This window comes from Pangasianodon hypophthalmus, chromosome 7 (assembly GCF_027358585.1).
Source record: "Pangasianodon hypophthalmus isolate fPanHyp1 chromosome 7, fPanHyp1.pri, whole genome shotgun sequence".
NCBI classification, from domain to species: Eukaryota; Metazoa; Chordata; class Actinopteri; order Siluriformes; family Pangasiidae; genus Pangasianodon; species Pangasianodon hypophthalmus.
In genome coordinates, this window is record NC_069716.1 from 27,771,644 (window position 1) to 27,785,297 (window position 13,654).

At 43.5% G+C, this 13,654-nt stretch overlaps 1 protein-coding gene across 1 annotated transcript; it reads right to left on the reverse strand.

Moving 5' to 3' along the window:
* Nucleotides 1-8,321: 8,321 nt before the first annotated feature.
* dusp6 (dual specificity phosphatase 6) lies at nucleotides 8,322-13,452 on the reverse strand. The gene is made up of 3 exons (XM_026946619.3): nucleotides 12,470-13,452; nucleotides 11,423-11,860; nucleotides 8,322-9,958 (listed from the first exon to the last, which is right to left on the reverse strand). The coding sequence occupies exons 1-3, from the start codon at nucleotides 12,867-12,869 to the stop codon at nucleotides 9,645-9,647; spliced, it is 1,152 nt and encodes a 383-aa protein (XP_026802420.1). The 5' UTR covers nucleotides 12,870-13,452; the 3' UTR covers nucleotides 8,322-9,644.
* Between the last annotated feature and the right edge of the window lie 202 nt (nucleotides 13,453-13,654).

Genomic DNA, 13,654 nt, shown 5'->3' on the forward strand with positions numbered 1-13,654 from the left:
AAACATCAAACTTCACCATATGAATGATTAAATCTGTTTATGTGGAGCCTCCACTGTACAAGTCCCTGTGAATGGGCGGTTACTATAGAAACTATAACGTATAAGAACGAGTGCATTAATATAAATCTATCACACTACTGTCAGAGCTGCTGTTATAGAAAAGCAATCAATACCTTCTGACCAATCAGATTTGAGAATTCAACAGAGCTTGGTATAACAGGAACTAACTTGTTTCACAGACATTAAATGTATCAATAAACAGATAAAATGTATGACGTGTTGTTTGTTAATAAATAAAATATTGTAATCGTTGGCATAATGCTGTTGTATAAGAGGAATAAAACACTCTGGGACGTGCTGTTATAGGAAAACAATCAGGTTCAGGGTAGTAACAGTCACTCCACTTCATCACACCACCCTTTTGTTGATTAGTTTTCTATAACAGCATGGCTCACAGTGTTTTATTCTTTATTTAGTGCAGAGTAGAGCATTTGAAGCAGCTTTAATGACTTAATAAAAGAAACTCTTGGCCAAGTGATGTGGATGAACCTGAGGAGCGTCACTGCTTTCTCCATTCACACAGAGCCTGCTGCATTCATCCGCCTGTCATTCACACACACCACACCACTTTCTGCTCACGCACACACACACACACACACTCACACACACACTCACACACACACTTACTCTTCTCTCTATTCCTCCCTCTGTTTCATTCATTTTCTCTCTGCTTGCTCGTCTCTTCTCTCCCTTTTGGAGAGATTTTTTTTGTATTTATTTATTTATTTACCTCGGTAGGTTGGCTTAGCAACGGCGCCGCAAAGTGAGGCACGGCAGGATGAGTCAACCGGCTGTCGCGCTGAGAGGAGATGGACAGGCGGGTGATAAAAGCTCTGAATGTGCTTTCTGGCTGAATGAGAGAGAAAGGGATGAAGAGTGAGAGGATGTGTATATGGAATTTATGTGCTCATGATGATCCACAACAACGTTTTAGAGATTTTAGAGATTTTTTTTTTTGAGGCACTTGCAAACCATTCTGGTGCAGAGATTAGTGATGCCCCGCTGTCACTGTGTCAAATGAGATGGATTCTCTCTCTCTCTCTCTTTCTCTCTCTTCCTGTCCTGTCATGGGAGGCTGTAATCGTTTCCTGGAGAGCTGCCATTCAGGAGACAGGGCTGTGATCTGAGAAGCTCTGAACTGACTTCCTGCCTGAGATGGAGAGAGTGGGAGAGCAGACCTGAGGGAGGGAGGGAGGGAGGTATGAAGAGAGAGAGAGACATAGAAAGGGATAGGAAAAGAGAGAGACATTGAGAGAGACAGACAGAGATGAAGAGGCATAGGAAGAGAGAGAGAGACCGACAGATCGAGAGAGGCATAGAGACAAAAAATGACATATGGAGAGAATGAAATGGTGAGAGAGAAAGAGACAGAGACTGAGAGACAGAGACAAGAAGAGATAGAGACAGAGAGAGATAGAGAGAGACATAGAGAGAGAGAGAGAGACATTGGGAGAGAGAGAGACAGAGAGAGAGGGAGACAGAAAAAAAGGGGGAGAAAGAGAGAGAAAGACATAGGAAGAGAGGAAGAGAGAGACATAAGGAGGGAGGAAGAGAGAAAGAGATATTGTATGAGACAGAGAGAAATATGACTAGGACTAAGATCTCTTAGATGGCTAGACCAGGACACAGTGTTTGTGTGTGTGTGTGTGTGTGTGTGTGTGTGTGAATGAGACGGAGAGATTTATAAGAAGGAGATCTATGGTTGCAGTGACTAATATTTGGGTCTAATATCAGGCCTACTGGAGGATGTGTGGGCTAAAGCACAATGTTTCCTCATCCCTCCTTCCCTCTCTCTCTCTCTCTTTGTTTCTCTCGTTCTCTCTCTGTCTCTCCTACATGTTATTTTTAAAGGCTCTTTTAAATGACTATTTTTACCCCCAGTTCTGAGCGGTGCGTGGGCTCGGTGGAGACAGCAGCGGATGATTCATGTCAGCTGGAATGCTCCTTTTGAGAGCCACTGCAGTCACAGCTCTCTCTTTATCTCTCTCTCTCTCTCTCTCTCTCTCTCAGAAATCCACTGCAGCTCTGAGCAGTTGTGCTGTTTCATATTTCATATGCATCTGATTAGTTTAGCCGGCTTGAGGACTGATTGATTTATTGTTGAGTGGTACATTCCTATAAGTGAGCTCTGAAAGCCTTCATAGACACCCTTTGGAGAAATGGCCTGTGTATGAAGCCTGACACACTGGCCTACTTCTGTCACGTAAATCACGTAAATGAAATATATAATGCTCTGAGATTTAGCCTTCACTACTTACAATAAATAATAAAATATTCTCGGTGAACAAAAGAATGTTCTGATCAACAAATAGAGATGACTCACGCATAGACCAAATCCTGTCTGAGAAAACAAATACAAGAAAGGCCGGATTTCTGTACGAGAAAGTTTAGCCTCTGCTGCATAGACATAAAAATGAAAGAAGTGCAATTTCATCTTATCCTGTCATATTCCTCCTCTCTTTAAATGTATATAGAGACATTATAAAACATATACAGCTTGGAAGGGAGCAGTAGAGATTGTCAATGCGTCTGGTGAGGGTACGCAGCTAATACAACCAGCTTGCTTTGCTAATGTAATCTAATCTGAGAACGAAGCTAATATGAAGTGGAACAGCTTTTTCACATGAAAAGTGCATTATTTAATTTGCGTTGAACTAATTAGCTTTAGAAGTGTGAATGTATTGTAATTCAGCATTAGTCTTATGAAACTATTAGGGTTGGTTCTTATAAACCAGGATCTCATCAAACGCATACACACAGGAGAATCTATGGCACATTTTGGTTTGTATTGCTATTTTTCTAATGTAAGGGTTTCAAGTCTGAAATCATGACACGTTTCTTACGTATTGCAGGACGTGTATATAAATAAATGAAGGCTCTTTTACATAAATAAATGTCTTTTACAAAAAGAAAGGCTTCAAATACAAAATAAACTTTTGTAAGACTATGAACAATCACTTGGCACAATATCTATTGTGATATCTCTTGTTTTTTTAAGTCCCTTCTTCACCTATAGTAACTTTTTTTGTTACTTTTTGTTAGTCACTAATAAAGATTATTCTGTAATAAAACATTCACACACTTTTTGTGGCTGATTTTGTTCAGAGAAACAGCTCAGATTGTGGTATTGTGTGTTTGCTGTAACCTGAATCTCAGCGCTGAGATGTCTGTGTCGGACTTCGTGCGCTCCCGGCCTCTGTACCTGTCTGCGTGGGCGCTTCAGCTTCAGTCCTCTTTTCAGATAATGAGTGTGTACGGACGAGGCTTACATAAAGACCTATTTTTACCCAGCTGCAAGGTTACTGCTCTGTCTCACTTCCTGTATTTCTCTCACTGTGAGTGTGTGTGTGTGTGTGTGTGTGTGTGTGTGAACTTCTGTAAGGTAAAGACAGCCATCTGATCTCCCAGATAACCACACACACACACACACACACCCACTCACACACACACACACACACACACACACACACACATTTACACTTTCAGACACACTTTAGGACGCACACACACACACACACACACACACACACACGCGCACATGTATTATTTGAGCTGAAGCTTTGGGAACAATGGCAGAGTACAATGTCAATGTCACATGACATTCCTGTGTGTGTGTGTGTGTGTTTGTGTTTGTGTGTGTGTGTGTCCCAAATTGTAGGCTAACTGCGTGCGAACCGTCCGAGTTTTTTTGTCCAGTGCCGAGATACACGCGAGAGTCAGAGACGAAAGCGAAAAACACAATGTCCAGACAAAGCACCTCGCTGTGTCCTTCACCATTCAAGTCATTCCTCTCCAGCATTCCGGCGCGTGTAGGTGGAGCACAGAACTGAGGCTCTGAGGACGAGTGGAGCTCTGTTAATGATCTCCCCCTACACACACACACACACACACACACACAATACAGTGTATGACTGGCTGGTGGTTTTGTGTCTAGAACAGGAACACTATGAGTTTCACTATGAGATCCTCCCAAGCTGTTCCACTCGATAAGGAGTCTCCCTCATTACGATAGAGAGAGAGAGAGAGAGAGAGGGAGAGGGAGAGAGAGACTGGGGCTGAAGGAGAAATTATTAGAGAGACAGAGAAAGAAAGAGGGGAAGAAGGTCTAGAGAGAGGGGAAAAGACAGAGAGGGAATGAAAACGAGAAATTAAAAGACATGGTAGATTCCGAGAAAGACATAGAGACAAAGAGAGAGACAGAGAGAGAGAGAGAGATATGGAGAGAGAGACAGACAGAGACAAAGAGAGAGATAGACAAAGATAGACAGAGAGAGACACAATGAGATTGACAGAGAGACTGATGGAAAGGGAATCTCTCGTTCAGTTTCCATCTCCATCCGTCTCTGCTTTGTCTCTCCATCTGCCTGTCTCATTCTGTCTCTGTCTCTCATTCTATCTCTCTGCCTGTTTTTCTGTTTCTCTCATGCTGTCTCTATTTCTGTCTCTGTCCCTGTCCCTGTCTCTGCTCTGTATCCACACTGTCTCTGTCTGTGCTGTGGGTGGTTTGGAGGATGGCCCGCGGCTCCTCGGCGTGATAGCAGAGCTTCCATTACGCCCACCACACTGTCTGCTCCACCTGGCCTTCCCATAATCCCCTGCACGCTCACTCCAGGCCAGCTGTGTGGTTAGGGGAAACGACAGAAGACAGGAAGTGGAGACACGACACAATGTAACCCAGGTGCTACTTTGAAGTTCTCACGCTTTGATTGTACTGGAGATGAGACGAGTCGAGGTTTTAAAAAAAAAAAATAAAGATCTGACAGATGTGTGTGTGTGCGTGTGAGAGAGAGAGAGAGAGAGAGGTAGATAGAGGGGGAGAGAGAGATGCCTTCTCTCTGTGAAAACATGTTCCAGTCATTCTATAATTCCGCCTCCCGGTGAACAATTACAGCCTTCACTGTCTAATGAAGCTCGTATAATCCTGTGCATCTGGAAACACTGGAGCAGAGCAGCTTAACCATATCAACGACTAAACACGATTTAAACCATTTTAACTGACTATAGTTACTATAGCAATGATAACGTGTTTATATTCTAACCTGTACTGCTGTCAGAGCTGCTGTTCTGGAAAATTAATCAACACCTTCTGACCAATCAGAATCCAGAATTCAGCAGCGCTGTGGTGGAACATGATGTAAACTACTGCAAGGCCATATGATAAATATGATCCTTTTTTTAGGCCAGAATGATTAACACGCAACACGCATTCCAACATTAGCGCTTGAGTGCAGAGCAGCTGGCAAGCAGGGGAGGCTGGAAGTCATTGGTGTGTATGTGTGTGTGTGTGTGTGTGAGTGTGTGTGTGTGTGTGCGTGTTGAGGCGCTGGAACTCGAGCTGCCACAAGACCGGAAATTGCTGGGGGTGCAAGCAAATCCTCGGCAGAGGCAGCCTGTCACTGGAGAATGATGGGGATTGAAACCCTTCACACAGGATTAACACACACACCAAGTATAGCGTGGACATGCCGGGGTGGGATACACTTCCTGCCGAACCAGAGACAGGAATTAACACACTACAATTACTTTATTACTGTATTTAAAGTCCACATGAAACAATATGTGAGCTGTAGTTTAATTCCGTATGTTGACGTATTCCCGTTTGAAATGGTGCTTGACTGATTTACACAGCAGCCAATAGCATTTGAGTTCTAATCAAAACAAACCTGGCAGTAGCTTAGTGAACTAGCTAAAGTGTGGAGGATTTCTCACGACGCCTTCACCCACGCCTGGTGACTACAGCCAGGACGATATCCTAGATGCCGTGTGTTTTCGAAGTATGCCGTACATGTTTGAACCGAGGTCGAGTGTCAGCCGTGTCCATGGCGATGGTGAGCCACAGGGTCATCACCGGGAGACATCTTACACATCCGAGTGGTAGATAAAGTTATTTTACTGACTTACTGACTTACTGTAGAGCAAGACACGCCCCCAGGGGCGGGACATATATATATAAACACAAGACTACTACAAGTTGAATCACCAAACAACATTCATTGTTTTCCCAGAACTCTAAAATGAAGACAATAATATCTATTTTCTTCTAGCTATACTGTCAAATCAATGTTCATAACACTAAAGGACAGAAACAAAAAGCTCAGAAACACTCGTTTTGATTTCAGCAACACTAAGTCTCTAAGCCCAGAAAGCTACGTAGCTAGCTCCATAAGATATATGAGCCATAAACTCTTTTGAGCACAAATATTAGCTTAATAGCTACCTGGCTTTCTGAACAGTTGTCTGTTTTAAAAACGAACAAACATGCTAATGATCAATAAAGTTTCTAGCTCACGCTAAGTCTAGCTAACAAGCTAATATTTGTGATCAGAAGAGTTTCCTTAAGTAACTAGCTAGTGTTCTAGGTTAAATACCACTACTAAAAATAAAAAAACATGCTAATTATCAAGGAGGATTCTAGTTAACACTATCTAGCCACCTAACTAACAAAATAATCTCTCATTTATTTACCTTACTAAGTGGCAAAGAGGAAACTTTCTTGATAACTAGCATGTCTGCTCTTCTTTTTTTATTTATTTATTTTTTAAACTAGTGCTGTTAAAATAGAATGTTGTCCAGAAAGCTATCTTGCTAGCTAGCTACAATTGTAGATTGTAGGCTAGTTAATGTTAGCAAACAACTTTAATGTTGCTAGCTATCTTTAATAAAAATGTCTCCTGTCAGAAAACTTCCCCATATCAACAAATTTGTGTTTTTCTTTGTTAGCTAACAAGTTCTTAATATTTGTTTATTATTAAGTTTAAATTATTTCCTTCACACCTTCTGACCAATTAGAATTGAGAATTCAACAGCGCTAATGCTTAAATGTAACTGCGTAACTCAATAACAGAATCGTGGCCACGGTATCTTTCAGCGTTCCCGCCTCTCAGCCAGGATCCGTGATATTATTGTGCTTTTAGTCAAATGACTCCTCCATTTATCCACCAGAAACAATTTCCTTTTCTTTCCCTCCATCTTTTTTTCCACTCCCACGCTGGGATTATCTCTGACATCAGCAGACGGTAAAGCTCGGGGTAGAGCCGGGTTGCGGCTTGTTCTGCCGCGGCCTGCTTCCTGCGCGGAGGCGTCCTGAGCCGCTGATCTCCAGACAGGAAGTGGTGAGAAGTGGATCAGCTCCCGTTACCCAGCAGCCCCTGCAAATCCTGACCTGCTCCAAAGTTCTGTCAGCTCAAGTGAACTTCACCCCAGGACAGAAACTACTCATGCTACATATCTGTGTGTGTGTGTGTGTGTGTGTGAGTGTGAGTGTGTGTGTGTGTGTGTGTGTGTGAGTGAGAGACAGAGAAAGAGACTCAAACCCAAAGGCTAGGATTCTCTATTTCAATGGAAAACTAAATAAAATACATCACTTGTTGGTTGACACATAGTTTTGAGAAACTAGCAGTTTCCGGTAAAGAATAAACAGTGAGGCATGTACCAAGTGTCCACCCAGCTAGTTAACAAGCTAATGTTACTTTATGGTTTATATACCTTATGGAGCTAATATTCACTAGTTTTTTTGTTTAAAAAGTATGCTAGTTACCAAGACATTTTCTAGCTAACACTAACTAACCACCTAGTGAGCTAACAAGCTAATATTTATGAGTTTCGAATGGCTTATATACCCAAGTTGGTGGCTAATTAGTGTTAGTGAACTTTCTTGTTGGCCAGAAAATGAGCTAGCTCCATTTAGTGCATAAACCATAAATTCTTTGATCACAAACATTAGCTTGTTAGCTAGAAACCTTCTTGATACCTAGCATATTCGTTCATTTTTAGTAGTGATGTTAATCTATGAGGTATATGAGCATTAAAACTCTTTTGGTTATCTTGTTAGCTAACTATGTGGCTAGTTGATGTTAGCTAGAAGCTTTTTTGCAGTCCAGAAAGCTAGCTAGTTCCATATAGCTTATAACATTAGCTTGCTAGCTAGAAGCCTTCTTGGTCACTAGCATAGTTGCTCATTTTTCATAATTATGTTAAACTATGAGATATATAAACTATAAAACTCTTTTGATCATATTTAAGATAGCATTTAAGCTAGCTATAAGGCTAGTCAGTGTTAGCTAGGCACTTTCCTGTTGTCCAGAAAGCTAGCTTGTTCCATATTGTGTATAACATTAGCTTGTTTGCTAGAATCTTTCTTGATAACTAGCATATCTGTTCATTTTTACATTTAGTGATGGTAATCTTTGAGGTATATAAGTCATAAATGCTAGCTAAACAGCAAGATTTCAGATAAAGAACAAAACAGAGAGGCAGGTCAATAGGTTTGAATAGACAAAATAGCAATTTATTAATAACTTATCATCTCTTTACATTCGTAGGGTTGGAAGGACGGGTCCCAAAGTGGAACCTTCCTCCTTCAGAACAGGCCTTTGCTTTGAGGGAACCAGGTTCCCATTTAAATCCACGTCAGACAAATAAATTGCATTTCACAGAATTTCCCTGAAGAGCGGAGGCTTACGAACGTCTCCCGCATTGCCGACATTTCAGAGACCTCGAATCGCACAAAAAAAAAAAAACAAAGACCACCCGCTTCGATCTTCCATCATTCTCGACTTTAAACAAAAAAAAATGTAATCAAGGCGTCCTGGTTCTAGATTCATCATGAGCATGCAGCCATATTCTCGACTCGAACACATACTGATACAAGTTTGAACAATACTTTCTGAATGTGCCGTTAGTTTATAGCTCTGACAGCCGGTGACAGAGAAGCTTAATGAGGAATTGCTTGGAGAAGTTAATGCACGACGATACTCCTATGTACAGAAGACCTAAGGCAGGGGTAACAAGGTGACTCTCAGAGGGTGGAAGGATGCGTAAGAAAAGGCTGATAAAGGCTCGTTTATAAAGCAAAGAAAAAGAAATATATTACATTATACACATTTATGATCTCACAAAACCTATTCAGTTTCTTTTTTGGCATTTAACTCATAGATAATATTGATCAATATTCAGTTTAAATGACAAAAGAAGACAAAAAAAGATTCGGTACCTGTTTTTTTCATAACAGGTATACTGTGGCTATGATAATGTCCTTAATATACACACGTATAAACGATTCAAAAGTGTCTCCACACAAACAAACTGGAGTACACTATACTGTGCCATCGTCAACGAGGGTGTTTGTAATTTTTTTTAATCCCCAAATACAGGCAAGTCTTCACTGAAGACAAGAAGAGCACACCCGAAAAAACGTGAAGGTGCAAGTGCTAGAAAAAAAAAACAGAAATAAAATAAGTCTCTCGTTACTTTTTTTTAAACTGTCCAATTCCAGTCTCTTTGGCACGCCAGAAGTTCCTCATTTTGACAGTCTTCACATGCTTGAGTACGAAGATAGAAAGCAGGAACTACCTTACAGAGTCTGAGACAAATACAGAGCTGCGTTTCTCCGTCCCAATAGTACAGCAGCTGCCTTTCTGCTTCAGGCCAAGCGCATTGACGCGTCATTGGCTAACTCACGACAGTTGGCATCTTGCGCCAGCTGCGTCAAAAACGTCTGGAAAACCCTCCTCCGTTTGAGAGAGGAAAAAGACAGAAAGCCACATTGGGATGGTCAGGCACCTTCTGCAGCCGTGCTCATCATCTCACGTGGACTCGAGCGCGTCGAGCTGGAAGACGTTGTGATTGGTGGGCGTGCTGAAGTAGAGCGGCTGCGACGGCGCTGAGGCTCGGTTGTCGCATGGGCTCTGCAGTCCCAGTGTGCGCTCAAAGTCCAACAACTGGCCCATGAAGTTAAAGTTGGGCGAGATGTTCGATTTTTTCATCTTGACGATGTCGTAGGCGTCGTTCATGGACAGGTTGAGCTTCTGCATCAGGTAGGCCACGGTCACCGTGACGGAGCGGCTGATACCGGCAAGGCAGTGCACAAGGACGCCACACTTCTGACCTCGAGCCTCGTCTGTACAGAGAACGAGGGAAAAAAAAAAAAAAGGATGTCTGGTTAGGTTTTGGTGCAAAAACACTAGGGCAATTTTGTCATGAAACCTGTTCATACACTAAGATGATCTAATTCCTGATTTCATCAACCACACAAATCTAAAAACACCAACAATTTTGTGAGCTCATAAGGCTCATAAACGCGTACATTAACCATGAGCCTGAGAGAGAGGCGTGTGTCAGAATTCATTAGACTCCCGGCTCGAGCACACAAAAAAAGCCCTCATTCAGTACGCTCTCTAGTGCATGACAGAGGACGAAAACAAATCTTCCATTTTTCTGCTCTGGAATCAGACATGGAAATGGGCTATTATGGCCTATCGAATGATCCTTCCGCTCACCAGGTTACTTGACAATGGCACCATTTGGGGCGTGTAAATGTAGAAGTCACGGGGGCGCGCTGTCATGGCGAGCAGGATGTCAACATTCCCCCGCACCACCCCACCCCCCGGTAAATGGGCCCCGTTGTGTGGGAGAAAACACCGCCCCTGTCCTACATTACTTTCAATGCCGCTTCCTTCCTGTTGAGCTCAAATTACCTCGCCTCATCTCCTGTTCTATCATAAGCCTTTCTAGCACGAGCACACACACACACATGGCTCGGCTAAACTCCTCGACAAACACAAAAGGACAGAGGCGAAATGCTACAGTTGGGAATCTGGCGGTTGGGTTTTAAACAAAGACTCCCAATCCACTTATATAGTCAAAGTGACACGGAGACTGTTTTTCAAACACTAAAGTTTCAGATTTACACAAATGCTCGTTTTTTTAATGCCATATTTTGTTATGTATCTATGACCACCATTTGGCATCTCACTTCAATCAGATGAGTCTAATAATATCTGATAATTCAGAACTGAATGAGTATGAGCAAGTGGACGGGTGTATTTAAGACTTTCTTTTTTTAAATATAATGGTTCAAAATGGCTGCCAGTACAGTTCACAGCCTCATAATGTAGGCAATTTTTTTTTTTAAAATATAGTATCCCATACAGTGTGAGAAACCACATAACCATCAAGTTACGAACACATCAGCACTAGTACATATATATATATATATATATATATATATATATATATATATATATATAACAATTTCTGATCACGCCGCTACTTTTTCGTTCTGTATTCTTATCTTTTAAACATATGGCTATCATCAAATCTTATTTTGCTACGTCATTATCCTTACTATCATGCTGCTGTAACACTTTAATTTCCCCGTGAGGGATTAATAAAAAGCTTATCTTTGTCTTATCGTACATTATATTATATTTGTTATGACTTGCTCGAGGTGAGTGGATAATGACAATTCCTTTCATTATAAGCTGAGGTCCCCATTGGGCTGAATCTAATCAAGGTCCCTGGAAAACCGGTTTATGTAACCAATGTGTGTGTGTGTGTGTGTGTGTGTGTGTGTGTCACTCACCGATGAAGCTGATGGCCTCTGGGAAGAACTGCGACAGGTTCTGGCTCCAGTGGTCCGATATGGGGATCTGTTTGTACTTGAACTCTCCTGCGTTCTCGAAAAGGTTGGGCAGGTTCGGGGTCACGTTCAGGATGTACTTGATGCCGAACTCCTCCAGCACGTCCAGGTTGGTGGAGTCCTTGGCGCAGCCCAGGTACAGGTGCGGCAGGATCTCGACCGGGAAGGACGGCTGGGGGTTGGACGCCGGGCTGCCGTCTGAGTCGGTGGCGCTGCCGGGCTCGCGGTCTGCATCCGACTCGATGTCCGACGAATCGGAGCTGATGCGCAGGCCACCGAGGCCCAGCACGTGCGACGTGGGAGAGCCGCTTCCGCTGCACGAGCCGTCCAGGTTGGTCTCACAGAGTCCCGGACACTCGGCCTGGAACTTGTTGAAACCGCCTGTGGGGTTAAAACATGATGAGCTTAATGTACAAAAAAAAGACACCATGCTGGATTGTTTACTAAACAACAACAACAACAACAACAACAACAACAAAACTGGTGACAAAAATGGCATTTAAACATTGAAAAAAAGTTAAATTGCACGACTGTATTTATTTATTTATAAATACACATCAACGCACGCGCATGTTTGTATTATTATTTTCCCATAAAACAGTGGGATTAAATGTTTTAAAAGGAACTGCTGCTACAAAAAGTACGCAACGGTGCCTTATACAGACGAGTGTACAAAGAATAAACACATGCACTAAAAAAGTAAAAAAGTTATTTTAGATGTTTTTTAAAATAATGCACTCTGTTTTCCTCAAGAAGTTGCTGATGATGATAATTTAAAAATACGTCTTTAAGACATTTGTGTGTGTGTGTGTGTGTGTGTGTGTGTGTGTGTAAGACAAGAAACATTCCCGTGCCGCGGAAAAAGTCGGTCTTGTGCTAGAAGGTTGCTCAAGGCCTTCACGTCGCGCTATGAGCACGCAAACATGAGACTAAACCCGACTATACTTCTGTACGGTTTGGGGCGCGTGCACGCGGCGTATAACAGGCTACCTTCAAGGTAAAAGGCTTTGTATCCCTCGTCCTTCATCCTCCGCAGCAGTAAACCGAGCACCGAGCCGCCGTCCACGTTCTCGTTCCACTCGCGACTGCACTCGTCGTACAGCACGATGGTGTCGGTCCTGCAGCGGCGCGCGAACCGCTCGCGGTCCTGTCCGTCGGAGAGCAGCGACTTGACGGGCAGGTTGCCCTTCTTGAGTCGCCGGAGCATGAGGCTCGGGATGGCCACGTTGATGGCCGCCTCGACGTGCGACGAGTCGTAGAGCTCGCGCGCGCGGCAGTCCATCACGAGCAGGCGCTCGCGGCGCGTCTCGAGCTGCTCCCTCAGCCACGCCACGCTCTTGCTGATCGCCATTGCCGTGTCGAGCTGCGCGGGTCGGAACTTATCGAGCATCGGGGTTTCCGTTACGGGCCGGGGTGCGAGGCGTCGTGGGTCCAGAGGCCGCGGCGTTTCACCAGGCCAGGCCGGAGCATACGCTCGCGCTCACGCGGCGTAAAAAAAAAAATAGGAATAATAATAATAATAATAACAAAAATAATAATAAAAATGGCACGCACTCGATGCTGCTCAAGAGATGCAAAAAGCTCGTTGTTTTGGTTAAAGCGTGAAGTGGAGGCTCGCTCCGGATCCGTCCATTCATGCGACTGCGCTAAGAAATGCCTGCGCGTTTATCAATGACTCACGCGCGCCTGTGAGTAAGCTACAGCCTCACTGACGTTCTTCTTCCGGTTATATAACAACGTTTGTTATTTTTTTTTTCTTCTTCCTCTCCTCTTCGTCTTTCTTTTTTAAAGCAAGAAGCCAAACTGAACCTCCAGCTCGGCGCTCGGTGTGTAGTCTCCTGTCCACTTCAGCCGGCGGGGTGTTTTGTTCCTGTAACGCAAAGCTTCATCTGTGAACTTCTCTCTCTCTCTCTCTCTCTCCCTCTCTGTCTCTCTCTCTCCCTCTCTCTGGGGCTGTGTGTTAGTGAATGGAGGCGAGGGCGCGGCGTTTCAATGCCTACATTATTGCGCGCCGACCAATAGGAAGGCTCGGGGCGGCCGTCGCCTTGGCAACGGGGCCGGATGGAAACCGGGGCCTGCGCCGATGAATTGTTAATAAGTTTGTCATTCACAAAAACGGAAAGGAATTTCCGCTCCGGATCAACTGACCGCAAACAAACAGCGCAGGAAGGAGGC

Excerpts from the sequence above, each read along its gene's own strand:
- dusp6 (XM_026946619.3), bottom strand. The coding sequence starts at position 12,869 with ATGCTCGATAAGTTCCGACCCGCGCAGCTCGACACGGCAATGGCGATC. Across the intron at positions 11,861-12,469 it reads CAAAGCCTTTTACCTTGAAG|GCGGTTTCAACAAGTTCCAG; the intron begins GTAGCCTGTTAT and ends TTAACCCCACAG. Across the intron at positions 9,959-11,422 it reads AGAGGCCATCAGCTTCATCG|ACGAGGCTCGAGGTCAGAAG; the intron begins GTGAGTGACACA and ends TTCTCTGTACAG.